The 25380-nt window shown below is 37.2% G+C and overlaps 1 protein-coding gene across 1 annotated transcript in view; it reads left to right on the top strand.

Annotated features, from left to right (window-relative positions):
• The window catches only part of FAM19A2 (family with sequence similarity 19 (chemokine (C-C motif)-like), member A2), a 53305-nt gene extending 28541 nt beyond the window's left edge, over positions 1–24764 (top strand). The window contains exons 2-5 of the mRNA XM_009708222.1: positions 1514–1666; positions 2704–2828; positions 16601–16848; positions 24386–24764. Coding sequence (XP_009706524.1) covers positions 1514–1666; positions 2704–2828; positions 16601–16612 — 290 coding nt within the window. The 3' untranslated portion in view covers positions 16613–16848; positions 24386–24764. The remainder of the gene's footprint in view (positions 1–1513; positions 1667–2703; positions 2829–16600; positions 16849–24385) is intronic.
• The last annotated feature ends 616 nt before the right edge of the window (positions 24765–25380 follow it).

The following is a 25380-nucleotide window of genomic DNA, read 5'->3' as shown; positions in this document are numbered from 1 at the left end:
TAATTGTTTGCATTGTGTTATATCATTTCAACTGAACTCACAGCATGATGTGATAGAGTATGATCTAACCTGACATAGTACGATGCAGTGAGTGACAACAAAGGTCACAGACTGTTCAGGGGACTTTGTTCTACTGAAAAGTGGATAATTGCCTGCATGAAATGTTTAGTAGTTTTTATTTTGTTGATGAAGACCCAGAGTCTGATTGCTGCCTGTGGCTTTTGCCCCTAGGCACATTCTTGGTTTCCATAGCCTAAATCAAGTTTGTTTTCCTTCCTCAGGCCTTTTGGGAGCTGATACTGTGCAATAACAACTGAGTGAATCCAGAGATCAATGTCGGGCTCCTGAAAGCCTGCCAGTAGGGCCTTCTTCTCGTGGAAGCTCTCATTTATTGTTTGCATTAGGGATATAAAAGGTAGCTTAAGCATTCAGTACATAGGCTTTGCATGAAGCACACAAGAAATTAAATGGCAGCAGAAACAGAGGACTTAGAGGTACTGTTAAAACATGTACTGCTTTGCATAATTATTATTCCTTCCTGTCCAAAGTTGTAGGTCAATACCAGCTAAAAGTTCAGATTTCTTTCTCTCTTCCTTCTGATGGAAATGAACTATCTCCAGAAATATCTGGTCTTGTATCAGTAACCACTGAAAGTTCAGTTAAAATTACTTTTTCTGAACTCAACATCCTTTGGTAACTGGCTGTTGAACCAGAAAGGGCAGTTTGGTATCTCCTCTCTTACCAAATTGCTCCTCTTGTAGGACTCCAGTTGCGTGACTGGTGATCAGTTAGAGCTGTATGGGTGGAGGTGGTAGGTACTGGATATGGGATAGTGAAGATTGTGCTGTTGCCTCCCATGTTTGAAAAATTTGGTTCCTCATGTTCCCAGGCTTACTTTGCAGTACCAGGCAGAAAGAGTTAAAATGAGATTCCTTAGTAGATTTTATGTTTTGTGTTTTTTTGTTTTTTTTTTTTTTTTTTGAGGGCTGTCCCTGTATCCTGCCAGTTCTTCTCTGTCCATCTGTAGGAAGGTTTTGGCATATCATATCTAAAACTGCATCTGCCCTGGACATAAAGTCTGGAAACGTAGAGTCTGAAAATGCATGCATGGATGGGTATTTTAACATTGATATACTTCCGTATCAAAGTTTGTGCCTTACGGGGGAAAAAAAAATGTTGGTAGAGATACACAGTTGTTTATGGGAATCCAGAGATTAATATAGCTTCTAGGTTAGTTTTATAACACTTCTGCTTCCCACTTCACTGGAACAGTCCCATATGCAGCCTTCTCCAATTGTTCTTCTTTAGCCAGTGTTTTCTGCCCGAGATAGTTATACTACGTTTGGAAAAGAAATCAACTTTACATTCTAGTGTTAGTAGAATTTTCATGCATGGCAGATTGCCTTATAGACCCAAGCTTAATGACTTTCCAATTAGGAAAAAAAAAAAAAAAAGAAATAGTATGATGCTACCTCTCAATGTTATCAAATTGCTCATCTGCTTATTTTCACAGCTCATCATGTTAAAACTGGGACCTGTGAAGTGGTGGCACTCCACAGATGTTGCAATAAGAACAAGATAGAAGAAAGATCGCAGACTGTGAAGTGCTCCTGCTTCCCTGGGCAGGTAGCGGGTACCACCCGGGCAGCTCCTTCTTGTGTTGATGGTGCGACTACTTCTGTTGCTTCCTTTCATGGCATGTTCCTAGGGGGTTTTGCTGGCTTAATGTCACCAATAAGAACCACTCCATTACAGTTAATTATTTAAAATAAGAGTAGGAAAGCTTCTGCATTTTGGAGGGCATGCCCAAGGTAAAAGGGAGGGAAAAATGAAATATTTGCTATTACACTGTGGAAATGCTAAGCCAAATTATTAGATGCCAGTGAAAGAGACCTCTTGAGAAGCTAAATTTGATCTAACTTAACAGAGTGCCCTCAGAGTTGTATGAAATTCACTTAATTAAGTGTTTATGCAAAATCTACATAGGCATGTAATTTTCATGTGCTGCAGTCCTACATTTTATTTATATATTTATTTTTATCATACAGGAACAAACAAGCAAACAAAGAGAACACCATTCTGGCTGTTTTTTAGGTTTTTTAAACCAACATTATTTTTCCTATTCACAGTGCAATGTTAATGTTTTACTTAACAAATCTGGCATAGGTTCGTATGCTTCATTTGGGAAAATACTAGTTGATTTTTCACGTGTTTCTCTGAAAGAGGAGCAGGATGGATTCACCCTTTACGTGATCTCTTTACTGTTGATATGTTGTTGGCTGTCAGAGAAGCTGTAAATATGTCATCATTGAGGAATAAATTTAATCAGGCTATGCTAGACTATGTAACAGATCAGGCAAAATATACTAACTCAAAAGAAGAGATTCTACTTAAAACTTTGAAAATTTTCTGAGCAAGAAAAAATGAGGGTTGAAAAGAAATGCTGCAAAATTAGTTCCTGAACTGCAGTAAATTGGAAAAATAAACCACAGTAAAGAGAGTGACTTTGAAACACACAACACCTTGTGCAAATTGAGCCCTAATTTCTTATGAAGGTTCTGAGCTGGCTGAAATCAGAGAGTAGCTGTCAGTCAATATAGTTCTAACATTTTCCTGGAAAATAAACGAGATGTTGGAACGTAATGACATATTAAAGTGTCCATTTCAACAACATGCAAATGTGTTTGTTTTCCTGTCTTGTAGCTTCAATAGTGGAGCAGAAATGGTGGTGCCACATGCAACCATGTCTTGAAGGGGAGGAATGTAAAGTTCTTCCAGATCGTAAGGGATGGAGCTGTTCCTCTGGGAATAAAGTGAAAACAACTAGGGTAGGTATGATACCAACCTGACATATTACCAACAAGTAAAAAAAAAAGGTACACAGGAAGTGCACATAGAAGATGTGAGTTGAGAAGACTAATGAAAGAAGAGGGTCATACTGGGATGGGACTTCCTGGTCCTGCACACTTTTCTCAGCATACTTGGCAATTGCTTGAACATGGTAAGCAGTGTGCCGGGCTTTCTCAGGTAAGCAGTGGAGGTAGTAGAGTTGATCCCTTCTTCAACTACCAGTAATGATCAAATGTATTACAATCTGATGCGTATTTCTCACTGAAACCCATTGCACAAAGTCTATACACCTTGCTAAGCTCTTCATTCACAGGATAGTAAACAACTGGATTTTTATCAATAACGTGGAGTTATCATGTTTCTACATAGAAACTGCTGCATATGGTAAGCATTTGATGTGTCATTACAGTATGGCCTTCTGGTACTTTCAATCTTGTATGACTGGATTTACTAAAAAATTTTGACAGAGTTTCAGTGAGTTCCTTTTCTCTGTTTGACACTTTTTATATTATTGGTTCAAAATTACTTTGGCAGAAATACATCTAACATTCATCATATACAATGCCTGAAAACAAGGTAAACGTGCGGTCATCTCTGCTTTTTAGTGGCTAACAGAAACAGAAGAGTAACAAATTCTTCAGATAAGCATTAAGCACTCCAACTTCCTAAAACTACAGCATTGTATCTCTACAGGATCAACACAGTTCTTCATCAACATAAAACAGATTAAAATGCACTCTGAAGACACACATGCATGTGTGTAAGCATGAACACCTTTAACCCTACACCCCACCACACATACTGATGACTGTTTTTGCTTGTAAGGATTTAGTAATTGTTTGTAGTGTCAGGTCATAATTTGCTAATGTGGTGTTTACTCTATGCAGGTATTTGAGTGTCTGTGTAATGTGATTGAAATCTTCCTTGCATAGGCACTAAATTTCTGGTACACCTTTGTTGTAGAAAAATGTAGTATACACTGAATGAATTATATTCTTTCTGTTCCACAGAGAGCTCTAAATGTCTCAGTTTCTGTATGTATAAGTCTTTAAAATATTTTGACATTCTTTGAAGGAAGGATGCTTCCTAAATGTTTGATATACAATTCCACTCCTGAAGCCTCTTTCAAATGTGTTTCTTCTGAAGCTAACCTTGCTTGAAGGCTGTCCACACTTAACTTCACACATGCCAATGCAAGTCTCATTATATGCACGTAAAATGTGTGTGCATGTATAATCTAACCAAAAGGAACTAGATAGAATTTAGTAATAGTAATAGAAATAGAAAAAGCATTAAGTGTGTGTCTTTTGAAATTTGTCCTGGCTACTACTACATGGCACTATTAATGTTAAAGAATGCATGCCATTTTATACTTATTGTGAGAATTTAACAAGCAGTGAGTAAAAATGTGGGTCTAGATTACATTTCTGTAGGAAAAAAAGAGGTCACAAAAGGGGGAGATACAAATTAAAATCATCTTGAGGAGATTTCTTCCTGACATTTTGCTAGAAGATAGGTTTTCCTGGATTGGTCAGGGTTAGGAAGTTCTGTCCACTGTTAGGAGTCTACAGAAGCCCAAGGTTCATGTCCTCAAGGGCTTATGTCTCTGTTGCAAACTCGTAGGTCTGGCTCTTTTCAGGAGTTGGATTTTTCTTGTCCTCCATGGGTGGTGGCAATCCTCAGGACTCATTTCATACCTCTTCAGAAGTAATGCTATGAAAAAGCCAGTCCTTTTCTCTATCTGCCATCATACGCACTGATTCAGTACAATGGCTACCATAACCAGCTTGCAGACCTACCACCACTAGAAGGAAAATACTAATCCCCTTAAATCCCCCACTATTTGTTCTGCCTTCTAGTTTGTCCAGATACTGTATGTTGCCCCCTTCTTCCTTCATTTCCCACGCAGCTGCAAAGCTGTTCTGAGACAACAGCAAACTTTGATTCAGATTTCTGACTGAAAGTTGGTCTGTGTCATTGAAACCACATGGCAGGTGAATGAAGATCTCTGTCTTTCCAGATGCAGGCGGCTGAGATTCTAACAGACGTCATTCTGATGCTCAGAAAAATATATACATTGCTATGGGAAATGGGAGTGATTCTTTGTGTTAAGAGAGTAGCGTATTATCAAAAAGCAAGTACTTTTTCCTATTATGTAGTGACTACAATATTTTTGTAGCTCCTCTTTCTGCTCCCCAAAGTCTATATAAATAAAAGGAAAAATTCTAAAGTGCTGTGTGGTTTCAAAACCCCTTTTTTGAGAAAAATAAAAAGAACTGTACAGAGAGTGAGTATTAAGAAGTCATGAATAATAAGTTTCTGATTGTCAAACAAAATAACCCATATGTGATTATTATGTATAATGTAAAAGCATAAAGAAACAAAGGGAACTGAACAGCTTGGGTGATTTAAGTGTATTGCAGAAAAGCCTTGTGAAGGCTTCCCTGAAAGGCCTAAGAAAGTCTATATTCACCTCCAAACATCTCTAAGTTTGCCTCCTTCATGTGCACAAAAAGTAACCCAATTAACCGCTAAGTACTATCTTCTCTTCTACAGGATACCAAGTTCAAAAGCAAGACCTACGTTTCCACATCTCAAGCTGTTAATAGCTAAGCGTTATGTTAGAGATAAAACCAGTGGAGGAAGGAGGTATTTCGCTTGTCCACCTCTGTTAGCATATTTAATCACACTGTTGTAAAAAATAATGATAATATCTTCTTAATACTTATGGTATCAGTCACTAAACAAAAAGGCCAAGTGAATAATGAGAGAAAAAGAATTGATCTTTAAAAATGTGGTCTACTTGAGGTTTTGCATTTTGTTCAGATATGGGGATCTAATAAGGTAATACATGAATAATGAATTAGAAATAACATGAATGTTATGGTACTCAGAATCCAAATGTTAAGAAAACTCAGAATGAAATTATTTACCTTCAGAATGCAAAAACAGGTATTATGGAAAGATTAAACTGTTTTACCTAATTTGCCTGCATATTAGTGGGAGAGGGCTGACATTAGGAGTTAACCATGGAAAAGGAATGAATACAGGGGGGAAAGTGTGTATGAATAAGCTGAATACTGAGTCAACTTGTGTTGGTTTAGAATTGACTATTTTGGGTCTACGTAGCCTGCAGGAGGGGAAGGGGAGAAAAGGCAATGACAATTTCGCTAAAACAGTAATTTTTTTTTTTTTACTTCATATAAAGAAATGCGTGTTTGTGTTCCTGAGCATTAGACTACAACAAAAGAGGATGTTCAGGAACACATCCGGAGAATTATGAAATATTTTTGTGCATAGCTGAGGTTTACCAGGCACATTGTGGCATTCTCCTCCAGACTGAGAAACTGTTGTGAGAGGAAGCAATTGAATTTTTTTCTATATGGCTGTCTTCAATGTTTTCATAAATAAACACAAAATTTTTGTCATGATGCCCTCTTTAAATGATGACAAAAGTATTAAAAAAAGGGGAAAATCCAAAGAATTATTTTTCTACCTTTGAAATATTTTTTCTTCTTACAGCCATTTTCTAATATAATTATTTTCATTCAAAAATCTCTCTTGTTGTGTTTCCTTTCCTCTTTGCAAAATAAGGAAAATGACTGTTTAAAACAGAGGAATTTTCCCATTAGTTGAAAACTACAAAATACAGCAGTATTATGTATAAACTTGACAATGACATTAAAAAAGTCCTATGAGTTTATATTAAAAAAGGAGCCCTTTAAAAAGACTGGAAAACTACATTTTGCAGTCAGACAAGAGCTGATGAGAATGACTTTCCTGTTTCTCTCAGTTATGGAGTATATTCCACACCAAAGGTCTCTGGGTAGGTGTTTTCCAAGGGCAGATCCAGATGCCCAGCTTTATTTGTATTTTTAATAACAGTACATTGTCTGTTAACTTTATAAAACAGTCTGACTTTAAATTAGAGCACGAGAAGCTGCATGTGACCTGCATGAAAGTGCATGCTGTGATGCCTCCTGGGGTCCCGCTTCCCCAGGCACCCACCCTGGGACTATCTTGGAGCGTGTTGTGGCTCCTGGACAGCCCATAAACTTGTGTGTCTTTCCTGCAAAAACTAGAGCACAGGAACACAGGTAAAGTGGTGCATCCTGAGTCTTGCTGAGAGTGCACTCAATCCCACTGTCCATGTCGCCGAAAAAGATGTTAAACAGTGCCGGTCCCAAGACCAACTCCTGAGGAATGCCACTCGTCATCAGTCTCCACTTGGGCATTGAGCCGTTGACCGCAGCTCTTTGAGTGGGACCATCCAACCAATTCCTTATCCACCAAGTAGTCGGTCCATCAAATCCATGTCTCTCCAATTTAGAGACAAGGACGTTGTGAAGGACAGTGTCAAATGCTTTGCATAAGTCCAGGTAGATGATGTCAGTTGCTCTTCCCTTATCCACCAACGCTGTAACCCCATCTTAGGAGTCCACCAAATTTGTCAGGCATGATTTGCCCTTAGTCAAGTGATGTTGGCTGTCCTGAATCACCTCCTTATTTTCCATGTGCCTTAGCATCGTTTCCAGGGAGATCTGCTCCATGATCTTGCCAGGCACAGAGGTGAGACTGACTGACCTGTAGTTCCCTGGGTCTTCCTTTTCTCTGTTTTTAATAATGGGGGCTATGTTTTCCCTTTTCCAGTGAAATGCAATATAATATAAAAGAAGTTTAAAAAATGTTCTTGTTCTGAAGATACACAGCTATGAGCTAAATCGGTGAATCATACTATGATGAAAAACATGTCCAGTATCTGTTATTCAGCAAAAATTGGCAACCAGTGCATGTCCTTTTAGAATTGATTTGTTGGTATAATACAATACTAATACTGATGCTGATGCTAATGCTGATGCTAATGCTAATACTAATACTATAAATTAACCAAAAAGATCAGATGTAATGCATAGCAGCTATTGATTGTTAACCTCTGAAAATCTCTAGAAGGTGAAAGTGAACGTTTTGCTATAAACAAGTGAATGTAGTATTTTCAGACATGTCGTAAAGGGCCATCTTTTGGAAATGAGCATCCAGCTTCTGGAATAGTTGAGCACACACACTTTTATGAGAGGCAGAAGGACCTGCAATTGTCACTCTGTAAGCTGGCTATTATTTTTAATGTTTGGGGAAGAGCACACTGCAGAACAGAAAGAAATCAATATCTAATATATTACTATGTAACTATATGCCAAACCAATATTAGAAATAGAGTACTGCAAAAAAATAAATAGTACAAGGACAGAGAGAAATAAAAGGGAAATATTACAGGACCAAAAATAAATCCATATTGAGTATATTTATCTACATTCCAAATCCAAATCTGCTTTCCAAATCAATACCACAGATAGACGACTAGTGTGAAAAGAACAGAAATATTGCCAGGATGGAGAGAAATCCATATTGAGAATGTTTATCTACATTCCAAAACAATATTGGAGAGAGCCTGAAGTCAGATATTTGTAATATTCCATTTAATCTAATTTTACATTATGGCATCCAGAGTTTAAAAGAAACTAAAAATTGAATAACATTCTTGGAAAAGGAGAAAGTATACCATCCAAACACACCAACTGGCAGCACAGGAAGCCAAATGCTGTTCAGTATGTGCATTCCACTACTCTGAATCAATGCAGCTCTGTTGCTATATATAAATACTGCTTACATTTTTACCCTGTCTCCTCTTTCTCACTTGCAGATGCTGGATTGTTTCTAAATTAATTACAGCTGCTGAAAGGAGAGGCAGTAATTTTATTTATGTTTCAATTTATAAAATACGCTGTTCATAACTCTTTCTGTGCAAGGAATGAAAGGAGCTCTGTTAGGCACCTTTACGCAGTAATGCTTTGCAGTGGGCTACTGAGATTCTCAGGATCAGGAGGCAACATTAGTGGTGACTCAACTACTACCAGTGCTGTCATAATCGCTGCTTAGGTAAGACAACATAATACAAGAGAGCTAAAATGTGTCCTTGGATATGACAAGAAAATGGCATTTTTCTTGTAACTGAGCCTAATATCAGTGTTAGTAATGCAGCTACGTTAGTTGTTGATCTGTGCATCTCCACATGAGCAGCAGATGCATAGGCTCTTTAAGCAGCAGTAGAGGGGGAAAAAATGGAACAAGTATTACTATTTTTTCTGCCAAAGTTGAAATGAAATATTACCGTTGTGGTAGCCTGTTCCGTCACGTCTTTATTCCTCTTCCTCCTCGAGGCTTTTCAAAAACAGCAGTAGTAATGACACATAATAAGTAAAAGCAGAAATTCATCATATAAATATTGTGTATAGGTTATTCTAGGATGTTTCCGATAGGCCGGAGGTATGGTAGTTGTGGTCAGTCAGTGCTAATAAAGCAATGTGTTTCTCACATGCCATTGTTTCAGTGTAGAACTGCTACTGACTTCCCTCACATGAAGCAATTTGCCTTTTGCTTTGACCGCTGTGAAACATGAAGTACTTGCAGGATAAATCAATGATCTGCCACGTGTCAGTAGTAAATAATGACAGGAAGTGCTTTTCCTAATATTATTTAAGAGGCTGTATGAATAAATTAAGAAACAACCTCACTGTAAAGCTGCTCTATTCCCCTACCTCACTTCAGAGTCTCTGTCTACAGACTCCTCACCTTCTACCTTAATTTCAGATGAAGATTTATAGGAGTAATACACATATATACAGTGACTAGCAATACCTTGTGGTTCATAAAAAGGATGCGATTACAGTATAAGTAAGTGCACAGACTGTAGCAAAATATTACCCATGGAAAAGAGTGATTGCACTTGTGACAGCCTCTTTGTTGCTATGGTATCTCTTTCCATGCCTTTGGCTAATCTGTCACTAGGAGAAATTTGCAGCTGTCTCAGCATGTTTCTCATTGCTAACTCAGAGACGCTCTGTATCTAATCTGTCATTAAAATAGCAATAAGTGGCATGCACACATTTTCCTAAAAATTCATAGAAGTTTTAGGGGGCAAATGAGCTGGTAATGGAAATAGGATGACATTTTCTGGGGTCAAGCTAGCTTTTTGTATTAGTCAGTAGTTATTGTTTTGATCTAGCATCACCATTCTTTCATAGTGAAGCTCTGTATTTTTTATAGGATGCCTAAATACTAATCTTTTGGGATGCTTGGACATTTTGATGAAAATAGTTAGCATTCCAGCCAACATACGTTACAAGCAATCGTAAATATTCAGGGCTGTACAATTCACCGATTTTCTTAAAAATAGCTGCTATATACAAAATTTACCTCTTTAATATGAGGTTGGTGTGCCAAGTTCTACCCCTTGAAAAACTTCCTGTTGCAAGTCTGCATTTGACATGAGTTTAGGCCAACAACTTGATGATGTTCATTTGTAGGTCACAGAAGTCTAGACAAGTCAGTCCTTTCTTCAAATGCAAATGTACTTAAAAATACCCATAAAACATAAGTTATGGTGAAAAAGATTGAAGGAAGAAGTGTTGTGGTGTGAAATGTTATAAGCAAAGTCACAGACAGAACGGTCAGTAAAACTTGTTGGGCAGGTGAAGATAATCCATTCAACTCCCAAGACATTTTCAGTCTCAAATTTTGTTTAGTTCGATTCTGACTTTGAGTCCTATGGATACTGATATTAAGAACTGAAAGTGAAGAACATCAAAAGAGAGAATGGGTTAAAAGCGATATTCATAGGTATAAGTTTTAGAAAGAGGGAGCCTGTTAATGCATTATTTGAAAGAAAAGAATTTCTAAAAGCAGAATAGTATATTTATTTTTTTATTAGCAGCTTTTACCTAGAAGGTTTGCAATTTTTCCTTTTTTTTTTTTTCCCCCAAACCCTTACTGCATCTCCTTGTGAATACACTGAGTCTTCTCTCTAGCTATTCAGAAGGGTTACACTATTTTTTTTGTGAGTAGACACACTGTACAAATCATGAGAAATGAAATCTTTTGCAATTACTTCATCACACTTGCAAAGTGTTAGTAATACATGCTGTGGTTTATACATTCTTATGAGGGAAAATTTTTTCTAATGTAAGACTGCAGCTAACATCCATTGTAAAGCATCATTTTAGCTTCTGCAGAACCTGAAAACTGACAGAATTACTCTGAAATCAAAGGAAAATACTTCTGCAATATTTAAAGAAAAACGCAAATGGATTTCAGGTGCATGCCATTAATTAACTAATCAGTGATTTTTGCAAGCATTACTTTCTTCCACATGGGAATCCTCCACTCCATCAGTCCAGCCAAGAGGTTTTCTGCCTTTGTCCCAAAAGATTCAGCTTGTGATTTATTTTTCTTTCTTTTCTTTTTTCCCCCCAATTTGTCCTTTGCTGGCACGTTTGAAATATTGACCTCATGCCTGAAGAATAATTTTCTACCTCTGTGATGGAAAATAAGAATGAGTTCCAAAGGCTGTATGTAAATTACTGGTTTTCTCCACTTCTCCACAAAGTGGAAAAGTCCTGACACCGAAATCAAAGACGTTTCCACTCTCATTTGCAGCTCCATTCTGGCAGTCTCTTTGCCCTTTCACAGCTGTGCAAGAAGGGCTCTTTGAATATCTAGCAGTCCTTTTTAGTTTTCCTGGAAAATCTTTGACAGTTTCTACTTCCTCAGAAGTTACCATATAGGAAGATGATATTCAAATGCCGGTATCGTGTGAGTCATGCTGGCGTGTTCTAAAGCTAGTGCTTCTTCCTTGTCTCACCCTTCTTTGCAGTCTGTAAGGGCTCCTTTGGATCATTTCTGCAAGTCAGAAATTATACATTTCAGCTCGGAGGGACTGGAGTGTTCTGAAACCTCACATTACCTACTACCTAAATAGCTGTAGGCAGAACTCTTGCCTCTTTCCATAGGTATTTGGCACAGGCTTCACAAACTGTGCAACACTGCTTAGTTGCAGCACTGATAGGAGGGAGTAGAAAAGTGGCCCCCAGCTGTCCAAAAGGTAATACTTTCAATCCTCCAAAATGACATCATTATCTTGAGGTATTTCCTTACTCATTAGGACTTTTTATAGAAAACCTCAGAAGTACTGCCCTGTTGCAGCTCTGCTTTTCTGCCTTCTAATACGGAAGGAAGGAAATGAATAATGATCGATATCAAGTGGAGAAAGTCAGTCATACAGAGCATTATGCACAGTCACCGTTGGAGGACTGAACAGCTCTCAAACCAGTTGAAATCAGATTACTCGGATATTATTCCCTTCCAGAGCAAAGTGAACATGGTTGTAAATCTTACTTATTTCTTCATAAGAATAATGAAGACATTCCTGTCCTATCTGAGAACTGTACAAAATGAAGAAAAATGTATTTCAGGTGAGAATAAGTGGAAGATTGATGTCTCAGACTAAATTAAAAAAGAAGAAGACCAACATAAAATTAATTTCTATAAGAATTTCAAAATTGTTTATTTTTTTCATAGCTTATAGTTTACTCCTTCTTCCACCTTGGTGAACACCAGGTTCGTCTTAAGAAAGACACCACTGCTGTGTACAAAGAAAAGACTCCAAAGGACTTATATGTTCTATAAAATGGACTTTGAGCTTCCTTCTGCTGCATTATTAGCATACACAGATGATTCCTTCTCAGATCTTACCGTCCCGACTATCATTCATCCCCTTCCATATCTGCAGTGAGAAATGTCATAGACCTTTGAAGTGGAGATTCTGAGTGAAGCTAGAAAATATCCAGTTCACCATGACTTATTTGTATGATGTGACAGATAGAATTATATTGGCAAGACCTATAAAACCAGAAGTGAACACAAGTGTGTCTCCAGTTTATGAAGATGGATGTAATGTCAAGGAAACAATGGATTGTGTCTAACTAACATGTATCTACAAACTCAATAGTAATGGAAGATTTGAGAATTTTAATGGAGCTGCATATTTTAAGAGGTCCAAACCAGCTTTACCTCTTTAGCTTCCAGAATGCCAGAAAATATCTTGCTGATGCCAGCCAGAACAACAGTTTGTTCCTTTGTCTTCAATTCAAGCTTTGTGGCTCAGGAACTTGTCCCTGCCAAAAGAAGACCAAAGAACTTTACCTCTGCTTGTGCTCTTACCAATTCAGGCAAACACAATGAAAAATCAGAGTAGTTGTTCTTCTAGAATTCTGAAATTCCTCTGTCCTGCCTCCTTGTCACTTTTTCAGAGTGACTTTGGGAAACCAAAGCATAGCAAATTTATCATCTTCAAGACATCATTCTAATCCCAGTTGTTAATAATTATTGTTGAACATTTTCAAAGTACAAAAAAGAAACAGGAGACTTTCTCCTAGAATGAAACTTGGCAAATTTGAAGCTGATTGCCTGCAAAGACAATATCTTTTTGGAGGGTTGTTCAAGAAACTACTAGAGTCCTTTTTCTCTCTGTTGACTTCAAAGCACTTCATTGGTACTTACATTCCTGAAATTTGAAAGCAACAACCTCTTCAGAGCCTTTTGGTCCTTCTTTCATGACTTGAGATTTTAGAATACCAGTGTCTAATTGTGATTAGCTACTCCGATTCATTCATACTTACCTTGTTTTGGGTCACATACTAGTCAGAAGATAATGAGAAGATCCAGGTATGAAGACAACTGGCCACGTTCTTTAAGAAAGACAAATTAAATTGAGTACCAAAGCAGGTTCTCAATTGGATTTCTAGAGTTCATTTTTTCCTTTGACAGGATACAGCTTTTCTGTGTGCTGTGAAGTTCAAAAACACTATCAAGATGATCCCCACTACAAAGGCGTTGTAGGAAGTTGTAACTTTCACCTGGAAATCTCTGTAATACTGAAGCAAGAAGACATTTCTAATCAGTTCAGGAATGATGCTAGTAATGTGCACTCATTTATCATGACTTCAGGGCAAATGCCAGGGAAAAGCATCAAAGCCATCATTTTCTGGTTATAATACCAGTGCGTAATGCTATCTTCTTCCAAGAACACCACAGGAATTTGTGACCATTACACTTAAAAAATGCAAGAGAATGACTGTGAAATTTTGTCGTCTAAATTAACTTCAAGCATGGATGGTGGATATGCTCTCTGTTTTGTGTTGAATTTATTTACTTATTCATTTGACAGTACTAGTTGTTCTTTCCCTTTCTTTTTCTGTGATGATCAAGATGACTACAACTATTAGTTGGGAATCAGCAACCATAATCTTGACTACTTCTTAGTGAACCAGACTTTATGTATTTTTTCCTGGGCAATGAGAAATCCTTCTAATTGTTCATCTATGCCAACTTTTAGGTGAAAAGCCCTTGAGTCATCCTTTTCCCCGGTTCTAATAAGGCTTGAGACAGGGTGACAGAAATTTTTCTGAAATCCTCCAAATCTGCCACCTTTCTTCTGTTTCTTATCTGTATTAGAGTGATGGCGTGATGGGTACTCATACTGGAGAAAGTTAAAATTAGATTCCCTTAAAATAATTTTATGTTCTCTAAATGAGTACCCACTACTCTGTCAGCACCCACTACTTTGGCTAAAATTTCTCCAAGCATGGGAAAGTCTTTTCTTCATGTGGAGATCCTAAATGAATGGGAAGAGAGAGGAAAATGATCGAAGGGTTTCAAGTTGATGACTGATTCATTGTTTTTAAACATTTTTTTTTTTCCTGCCTGGATATTGCTCTGCTGTTTTCTAACTTGTTTTTTAGTTGTCTTATATTCCCTCAGCTGTGGCAGTATTCCTGGAGCCAAATGTGAGTGCACTACCTCAAAATGCCAGCAATGGAAGCTGGTAAGCAAGTGGGGAAAAATCACCAGAGGAATCTCTGAAGCTTGGGACAAAGGCAGAAAACACATCAGTACTGCACTAAAAGAGCAGCAGGTACCCTCATAGAGAAGATAAAAATTCAGGTAAGGAAATAATTTACATTTCTATTTTGATCTCATCCAAATGGTTTGTTACTCTCCATTCAAAATCCCAGAAAAAATAACACACCATAAACATCTGAAGAAAAAGATGTCAAATGTGATGAATTTAGACTACCTGATTTTTTAGTGGGGATAATTTGAAGTTCAATCTTACCCAATTTCTTCGAAATTATATTAAAAGTTTAAAATCCATTATACCCATTAGGCAATTTAAAACCTCAAACTAGTTTTAAAACAAGGCTGGGTTTTTTTGTTTTGTTTTTTCATTTTTAGAATATTAAACACAGGAAACTGCTTGTTACAGGTTTTCCTTTCCAGTCAAGAACAACAGTAGGCTTTTCTTTATGTAAGCGAGGTCAGATAAAACCAAAGACAGGACTCTTGCCATCCCTCCTTCTCCATTTACTTTCTCACAGTTGGAAGGGTAGTGTGACTCTTCACTATGCTTCAGTTTCCTCATGTGTAAAAAGGAAGGAGATTGTTTTTATCTCCCACTTGAGATGACTAGATGGAATAAGTGGTGTAAAAGAGAAGAAAATTACATGTATTCAATTAATTGTCTTGCAGTCATTTATGCCGCCATGCTGCAGTCCCACTATGGAGTTGTGATCACCACAAAAACCTCAAGAGGATATATCCTTGTCTGAATTGCTACAGTTATTATCTGTTACAGAAAGTAAAATAAGGTTTATGTTTAAGTCTTCTTTTAATATAAAACTGTTCTCTGTAAATGAAAAATTCTGTGAAGTTAGAACAATTCTACCATAAACTTAATTTCTGTGCTGAGTTACAGAAACATTGAGAAAGTTTAGTGCATTGTAGTGGCGTTACTTTCTTGGAAGAGAATAATAATGAAGTACTTTCGAAAGACTAATTAATTTAGCCTTGACATAACTCATATGTCTTCATCAGATATACACTATGATAATTGTCCCAGTGAGTTGTATCCATTAAGTTTATTTTGTAAACTATTAAGTTCAAGGAAATATGAATACAGACCCATATTAATTTGTTTCATAGTATTTAAATGTGTAAAGATTTTATTAAAGCAACAAGTTATTAAAGTTGAGTTTAATCTTGTAATGCATGTTTCTAATGATTTGCAGCATGACATTTAAGTTAAAAACCATAAAGGAGAAAAAAGGAAAATAATCTTTTTGTAAGCATTATTTAAATAAATTTAGTGATCTTTTGAGGTGCTGTGCAACCCTTGTCGGAAGCAATCACTATCAGCAGGTCCAAAACTACCTCAAACATCTAGATAAGGAACTAGCTGTCTGAATCGAATATTGTCTTTTGAAGTGTGTCATCTGTTATTTTATGGTGTTTCCTGTAACCTACTAGCCATAGAAATGACTGTAAGTAGAGTTCTCAGAATGCTCACATTTTTCAAACCTTAAAGTTCTGGGGTTTTGTTTTGTTCTGTTTTGTTTTGTTTTTTTACTTTAAACCTATATGGGAAGAACACACTTAAATCTTTCATTGGTCATTTAGAAGGTGTTGTATTCTGACCTTACGGCTCTTTTCTATACCACAGGTTAGCCGTGGACTTATTTTCAAAGAACTTTTCAATTACTGTGTTATCATAGTTTAAGATTGCTGATATACTTGCAAAAATTAGTATTATCTATCAGTTTCTATTGCATTTTGGTGACAAATCAATGAGTTTGAATTTGAGTATGTTTAAACCTCTTCCTTTGGGGTTACTGTTATTGCTTGGGGGTGTTTTTGAGACCATGCTCTTTTGCTAAAAGAAGATGCTCTGATTCTGAAATATGTTTTTTCCTGTCATCTTATACTTTTCCTTGTAAGTTAAAGAAAGTTTCATCTATCCCAGTTTTGTTTTCTGTAACTAATTCCATAACAGTGTAGTACTTGACATGTGTTTGTTTCTTAGGCAAACGTGTAAAACTCCTCAAGTCCGAATGGAGAAGTAGAGAAAGGAGGTTTCTGCTGTGCCTGATGACAATTTTTGATTTTTCCACACACACAAAATATTCTGGCTCCACGTTGGAGCACTAGTTGTGATGAATCCTAGTCTTGGTCGGATTCTAAGGAAGGGCCAGAACGTTCGTTGAGGAATAAAGAGTCAAACCACTCCAGAAAATGTGTTCCAGCCCTGGTTTATTACTCACAGAGCAGCAGGTGTGTACAAATACAGGTTTACACAGTATTAACAGGAATTGTTGTACCTTACTCCTCATTATACTTGCTTAGTTTGCTGCAGGTGCCCAGGAATCGTGACTTATTTGGGCAGAGCTTCAGGAGGGTGGTTGGAAAGACTCTATGTTGTGCTCCTAAGCAGCCTCAGTGTGTTAGTCAGATGCTTCTGGGAGCCTTAAAACATCTTTCTTCGCTCACTCTCCTTTCAAAGGTAGACCCAGTTATTGAACTTAAGTCACTCCCTATCATGGGAAAACAGTAGATGCTCTGGAGAGGAAAACAGTGCTTAGAAAGGAACTGCATCTTGGTACATTCAGTTAGGTGTTGCTTCATAGTTGAAAGCTCAGCATCCCATACTGGATTGCTTAAAATTCAGAAAAAGTTGGGAGAGGCATATTTCCACTATATTCCTAAAATATGCTAGATGTTGTCTGTTTAATCTTAAAGCTGTGTTTAAGATGAAGAACTCTGTCATTTTCAGGAATGTATGCCATGCTGTAAAACATTTTTCCTTTACCCATTTTTCTAGTCCTAGCTTTAAGGTCATTTGAAGCAAGTGGAAAGCTCAATTTACATGTGAAGGGTTTCCAAAGCTTTTGATTTTAATCACAATTTTTAACACTAATTGTCTAGATCTTCACTTTAACACCAAAAATCTCCTGTTGAAATCATTAAGAGCAGTGGGAAAAGAAGAAATACAGAATTATACTTCAAATGGCATTGTGTGAAATGAATTTTCAACATGTTTGTTTCTTTCTAATGGAAGGTCCTAAGCACAAGAATTATCACAAATGCAATTCTGATTAGTCACAGTGCAATAAAAGTATGAAATAATTAAAAGCTTTAGAGTCTGGTGGTTATCAAAGACATGGGAAATTTTCAAACCATTTCAGTGTACTGGGAAATGTTCTGTTTAATTAATAAAATGAGTTAGAGTTGTTTGCCGAAGGACAGACCTGAGGATCTAGAATTCTAAATTGCTCCATTAGAGGCTTGGGAACACGTTTAGGCTAACAGCTTTCACACTGTGGTGCCTGAAACAAGAGAAAAATTTAAAGCTCTTGAGTCTTGATAGCAAAAGTTAGGTAGGGCCAAAGTTTTACGAGCAGGAATTTAAACACTTGAAGACTTGAAAAAATGTCTATCAATATGTAACCTTCTCTGAAGGTAAATGAATCCATATAGTTATCATTAAATATCTGTTTTCCATACTGCTCACAAATCACTCAAATTTCACCTTTTGTCATTAGCCCAAGTCAAATAGCGGTCTGTGATACTGAAACAAGGGCGTGTGTCCTGATCCACAGTTCTCTGCTGCAGTTACTTTATCAAGTATACCCCTGAAATACCACGGAATCACCTTAACAATTTTCAGACTTTTGAAATTGTTCCTTGTGCCCCAGAAACTTAGTTATCTAGCATAAACTCCCAAATCCACACTTACCTACTGTTAAGTGCATATGAATGTAGGAACCTTATTGCAAAAAGATCCTTAACAGCTCTTTTTGTCCAGCTTCCCCACTTCTTTAGAAAATAAATTACAGGATTCTCAAGCTGTGAGCAAATTGTGAGCCTGTCCTTTGTTAATGTTTGCAAAGTACTTTTGAGTATCACTGGTACAAGGCAGTAGTATTAGATCAGAAGTACCTTCCAAGCTTACAAGTTGAACTGTTTCAGTGAACAAACATGCACGAGTAGCAATGCAAACTGTCATTTGCTTTCATAAGCCGCATATGAATGATAGTGCATGGCAAACACGCTGTATGGATTTTGAAGTTCCAGGAAACAGTGTGTTTCCATCTGTTCAAAAGATTCATTTCCAACCTCGACCTCATTCGCAGACGGTGTAAGTGGAAAAAGTACATTGGCAGATGTTTGTTTCTGGTTGTATGGGCCCTTCTGTTTCTGCCGTGTAATATGCATATTAGGTGTTCACTACCAGAACAAAGTTAGTTATGTAATGGAAAAATATGACTGATACAGCCCTATTCAGGTCCATTCCTTATTAGGAAAGTTTTGCTAAAGAATCACTTTTTTGACCATGTTTCATTAATATTTTTTGTGGTCTGTTTACGGACAGTATAAGAAAGAATATAAAAATAAGGACACAAAATGGATGGAAATGTACTACATACAAATAAGCGCTGTCTTAGTACAAGATCTCTGTCTTATCTCCCTGTCTTGGAGGACAATCCATAGTTAGGCGTTTCTTCAAGCCATTTCTTAGGCCCCTTTCTTCAAACGTGTATTTAAGGGATTCTTGTGGCATTCTCTATATTTAGCTTATCTCTTCTTGATCATTAAATACATTTGTGAGACCCTTTTTATTTTTACTAGAAATCCGCACACCATTTTCATTTCCCACAGGCCTTTAATATTTTACAGAAGAATGCTAAGGGTGCCAGGATGGTTTTTCTTTGTCACGTGAAATTCCACTTAGCTCAGAGCGAGCTATTAATTTCTTTTTTTTTAAATAATTTTCTTTCTCTATCTTACGTGTCTCAGGAAAAAAGAAAAAAGGGAAAAAGATAGTTTGATAATTCTTGAGTATGCTCAGATGACACTCAGTCTATGACCACACACACAATCCTATACAATTGATGGAACAGTTCTAATTAAAAAAAAAAAAAAAAGCCAGTATTAAGTTCTTTCTGTTTCTTATGTTTACTTATGTTCCTCGGTGAAAACTTGGAGCAGAGGGTCTGTCATAGTGCTGAATCATCTATGAAGGGAAGAAACCCTGGCTTAAAAATTTGCCTCTTTCTGCATTTGCACTGATACACAGCCCTGATGACATTATAATAGGCTTCCCTCCAACACTTTTCCCCCAGTAAATTCTGTTGTTTACTGTGCACGATGGAGAAGAGATAGAATTGGAGTTGCAATGGCACCCATAGAAAGGCAAGTTGCTAAATTTCAAGTGCTTGACTTTGCAAACTCAAGAGTCTGTTTTTAATATGGATTTTGTGAATGGTTTGCGGTAAACATAGAAAAAAATTGAAAGAGCTGCCAGTCAAAAAAAATAGTAATGCATAAAGTTGTGTTAGGAAATGTTCCAGCATGTTCCAACATGCTTATTTCAATATACCATATATTGTTATCTATTTTCTTCTAACGTGATTAAATAACAATAATTAATTACGTGCCTCATTTGCATGTAGAAACTATTCTGTAGTTTGCAAATAATTACTGATACACTTGTTTCTCTGAAGAAATAGAAGATTTGTACTACACCTAATTGTGATCCTGTAACTTTGATGCTTAGGTGCATGAATATAAGGAAAAGTGCTTTACTATTCAGGGAATATTCACTCTGCCATTCTTTACATCCTGTTGTCTTGGTTTTCCTCCCTTCCTCCTCTAAGGCAGAAAGAAGTATTAAGTAAAAGTATCAGGCTGGGTTTTTGTTGGGGATCTATTCTTATGGAATAGGTGGTATTATCTGCTGTATTCATCAGCTGTGGGGATTTGAGAAGTGAGGACATTTTTCACCCCTTGTCAGCAGCACTGGAATGGAGACTGTCCAGAAAATCTCTTGAGCTAGTAGCTTTTCTAATGCGCTGCCTGTGAGGTCTTTTCACCTCTGGTCCATTCTGGGTTACCCTGGCAAAAATGTTCTACCCAAAGACTGAATCTGTTTTGAACATTTAGTGAGCGGAAGAAATGTGGAAAACTTCAGTTGCATTTAATTGTATGTTGTTGTTTTAAAATAAAACAAGTGAGTTCACGTACAATTACAGCCAATTTACAGTAGCCACTCACTAATTTAAATTAAAAAGCCTGCAACTGCAGAGTAATTATACTTTAATTGCACATTTAGTACAAGAAAGTGAAACGAGTCTAATGCATTGTATTTATGATATAACAACCATGTGAAAAAAATATATTAGCATAAAGGGAGTAATTATATTCCACTAATGAACAAATTACTTTAAATCAACACATAGGATGCTAAAGGTTTTATGTCTTTTTTTTTCATTTGTATTGTTAAACAGCCGCAAAGTTAATTTTCCACACATATTAATTATTAACTGAAAAATTGATTAGACTTGATTCGCACCCATTCAGTGTGTTACTGTTCTCTTAGGATTTTAAAGACTGGACACATACTGCTATCAGTCCCCCTTTTCCTATAAAGATCTTTGGCAAAATACCTTGCTTCTCAGCCACTCCAACAAAATAGCTTTTACTATATAAAAAATTAAGCATTTCTGGGAATACTGTCACTAGATATTAGCTAAAATTTCATTGCTTCTTTATGAAACTGCCTTTAGCATCTGAAAGGTCTATTCTCTCCCTAATGTGTATGGATATATAACTTCCATTAATGTTAATGTCTGGTCTGTGCTTGCATGTAACAAGTATTCCCTTCTTACATAGCATTGTGTGACCTGGAAGTTAACAGGAAAAGAAAAAAAAAAGAAAAAAAAAAAAAAAGAGGGCAGGCAGAATAATAAAAATTCTGGCAAGGGAAAGCAGTTAAAAACTCCAATCACGTAATTGTAAAAACTAGGAATATGCAGCTTGACTTGCTGTGCAGTCTGTATAAACAAAATGACCTTTGTATATGATTAGCCACCTGTTATAGAGCACAGATTTGAATGGCTATCTGATTTTTTTCCTCTTTATATGAACTATTTATTCTCTGTAACAGTGTATGTTGCTTTTATAGGGATATTTTCAGCACACAGTTGTAGAGGTAGATGGGGGGAAGCAGATAGACCTGCAGATTATGATTTTACTGAGTGAGTTTGTGACTGAAGAGAACACATTTGCACTTCCAAATAGCCATGTAACTGAGCAGTCATGTAGGTGTGAAAATACCTTTTTTGCTGGCTGCAGTTTATCACCTTAGCCCATGCATTGGCAGAGCTGGATGTAATAGAAATAATAAATCACAGAATGGTTGAGGTTGGAAGGGACCTCTGATAGTCCAACTCCTGTGCTCAAGCAGAGTCACCTAGAGCCTGTTGCCCAGGGCTAGATGACTTGAGAATATCTTCAACGATGGAGAGTGTACAGCCTCCCTGGGCAACCTGTGCCAGTGCTCAGTCAACCTCACAGTAAAAAAGTGTTTCTTGATAGAAATAATAAATCACAGAATGGTTGAGGTTGGAAGGGACCTCTGATAGTCCAACTCCTGTGCTCAAGCAGAGTCACCTAGAGCCTGTTGCCCAGGGCTAGATGACTTGAGAATATCTTCAACGATGGAGAGTGTACAGCCTCCCTGGGCAACCTGTGCCAGTGCTCAGTCAACCTCACAGTAAAAAAGTGTTTCCTGGGAGGGAACCTCCTGTGTTTCAGTTTATGCCCATTGCTTCTTGTCCTGTAACTGGGCACTGCTTGAAAAGAGCCTGGATCCATCTTCTTTGCACCCTCACGTCAGGTATTTGATGAGATCCCCCCTGAGCCTCCTCTTCTGCAGGCTGAATAGTCCCAGCTCTCTCAGCCTTTCCTCATAGGAGGATGCTCCAGTCCGTTATTCGCCTTAGTGGCCGTTTACTGGGCTCTTTCCAGTAGCTCTATGTCTGTCTTGGACTGGGGACCCCCAAAACTGGACACACTCCTGCAGGTGTGGCCTCTCCAGTACTGAGCAGAGGTGAAGGATCACCTCCCGCGACCTGCTGACAGCACTTTGTCTAATGCAGCCCAGGACACCATTAGCTGCCTTTGTGGCAGGGGCACATTGCTGGGTCATGGTCAACTTGGTCTCTCAGAAGTCAGCTGGCACGATCTCTTTTTAATAGCAAAGGTCTACTCTGTGGGTACGTAGGCAGAATAGAGAATGCAGCTGAGTTCCCGTGACTGTGCTTGGCCAGTTGTGCCTCTGAGGAAACCGGCCTCTGATTCTGCTTTGGTTTTGGTCTGCTCTGTTGTTCGGAAAAATAAGAAGCTTTGACCCTGCATCTACATGGTCTCTTTGAGAGTCTCACATCCTTTGATCTCTTTTCAGTGTGCTTTGCATCACTTGATTTACCACAGTTTTTTTGTATCTATATATTTATATAACTATATATCTATACATCTATCTATTTCAAGGTAACTTAATAAAATCCACCTGCAGATAGGATCAGAAGATATGTATTTTACATTATGGTACTCAGTGGCACCTGGGTCCATGAGTAGAATTCCAGCTTGTTACAATAAAGCAAAAAGTAAATAACAATAAGATGCTGTGTCAACTTTTTGAGCTTTGTTGCATGGCATAGAAATATGTTGCCTGACTTTTAAATTAATTCTTCATTATTTTTTCAGGCAATCTTCCACTGTAGAAGGGGCCACATGAGGCTGTTTCCAACAGCAAGAACAAAACAAAACAAGAGCAGTGTAATAAATAAACCCATGTATCATAAAAATCACAAGGCACAATTTTATTATTGCCTTCGTAAGTGCAGTTCATAGAAACAACTTGGTGGAGAAGGCAAACCAAAGTAATGAACTCCTTGAACAGTCCTTTTAATATTCTGGTCTATGTTCGTGCTCTGCAGAGCTGACAAGAGCTGTATGCAAACAGTTTTGCTGAGGGCAAAAGAATGTTTCATCATTAAGGAGCATGACCCTTCTCTCTGTGATCAAAATCAAAATCATATGCCCCTTGATGTCATAAACTGTTATCGTGACCATTCCAAAGGGTTGTTCCTCAAGAGTTGGGATGTTGTCCCCTGACACAATTTGATATTAAAATGTTACATGATCATTAATTGTATCCACTGACACAGCAGAAATATTCCTCAAAGTTATGTTTCTTTGATATGACGGATATTTTTTCTTTTAATGTTTAAAATCCAAATCAGACACAGGGAAAGTCCAATTACTGTGAAATGCTTGGTCTTCCACTCTTTCTCTGTGGTCCTTCTGTTCCACTCTTGTTTCATGTTAGGCTGGATGAAGCCACTCTAAGTGAACTCCTCGGTAGTTATTTTATACCTTGTGAATAACAGGATCTCTCTCTCTCTCTTGTTTATGTATGCATGATTTTTGTCCTGTTTCTCCACTAGGTGATTATTGCTTGCTGAGATGCATTTAGCCCTTATCAGGACATTGCCTTTTCCAACCTAAACGATTCTATGATTCTATGATTGTGTTTTAAAGTAGCATGTAAAGAATGGAAGAATACATCTCCAGTATCAGTCACTGTTATACTCAATGGCTAACATTTTAAAAGCATAGTTGTTACCATACGGAAGGATGAACAGAATACAGAAATTTTCCCTGAAACCAATGTTTTAGACATTTGTGGGTTGGTAATTTGTGACCTTCAGACTTTTTTATTATATTTTTAAGCTTGGTCACATTTCAGTTTCTCCTTGTCAAGTCCAATTCCAATAAAGCACTTAAACACACAATTTAAGTTGGGGAGAAATCCCATCTAATACCATTGGGAATTATTCACTTATTTAAAAACAATTGGAAGAGCTTTGCTGGACAAAGATCTTATATTTCAGTCTCCGTTTCCAGTACTTCAGAAATAGATTCTCTATGTACAGTTTTGATTCTCTGATTTTCTTTTTCTTTACAGGTAACCCGATAGCTAAAGACAAATCAAGTCAGTCTCAAGGCTGATAACATTAAATACAACACATAGGAATTTCATTCCTCCAGGCAATCCTTGAAGTGAAATTTTATACTGCTGGGGTGTATCCTTCAGAAACAATTGTTTCAATGAGAACCTGGCTTGTAATCAGCAACAGCCTTGAGATCAAAACTACTGGAAAGTTGTTTTGAACTTCTGTGTCTCAAAGATTTCAACTGATTGAACTGTGTACACTTGTAAAATTGCACTTGCTGAGGAATTTGCAGCTGTAATCACAAGAGCTGATATTCAAAAGGTGCAGAAAAGCAGCAGTCTTTCAGATTCTTCATTCCGGACCGGTGGCTTTTCATCTTGATGAAGTCAACCTCCAAAATGTATTGGTTTCTTCTCTCTAAAATGATCCCTGGTCCTCCATTGAGGTTGCTGGTGGGACTGCACACTGCTTTAATTAAATTTCTGTTGCAGAAATTGTCCTCTGGCATGGCGCAGTTTTAGACATTTTTATTTGTATTCTAATCTTGGAGCTCTCAAAGGTGCATATTTCAACATCTTGAAGTTGCTTTTGTTATAGGAATGGAAATATATATCCATTGTTAATAATTATTGTTGACAAGTAATAGTTATCTGAATACATCAGTCATATTAGAATGTATAGTCAGGTTGACATGTTTCCCTAAGGCTAACCAACTACTGCAGCTCTTTGGCAGTTAAAAAAGTAGTCGTCAAAAGTCAATTACCACCTCCATTATAAGGCATTTTATATCTTTAAGATATACATTTCCATTTAGTTTGAAGGAGATGGGTATTCCTGATGTGTACTTTACTTTCCTTTTTTTTTTTTAATTCATTGAAATTCATGGTAAGCAGTCGATGACAGTATTTCATCCCTTTTTATAAAGGTAGGCAGGGGTGTGAATGAGTTTTGCAATTATGAAATTGGATGGTAATCATTCAGAATTTTTGTCTTTTTATTAAAAAAA

This window comes from Cariama cristata, unplaced genomic scaffold, assembly GCF_000690535.1.
Source record: "Cariama cristata isolate BGI_N322 unplaced genomic scaffold, ASM69053v1 scaffold1119, whole genome shotgun sequence".
NCBI lineage: Eukaryota > Metazoa > Chordata > Aves > Cariamiformes > Cariamidae > Cariama > Cariama cristata.
Note: the sequence above shows the minus strand (reverse complement) of the source record. Positions and strands in the feature narration are given on the sequence as shown.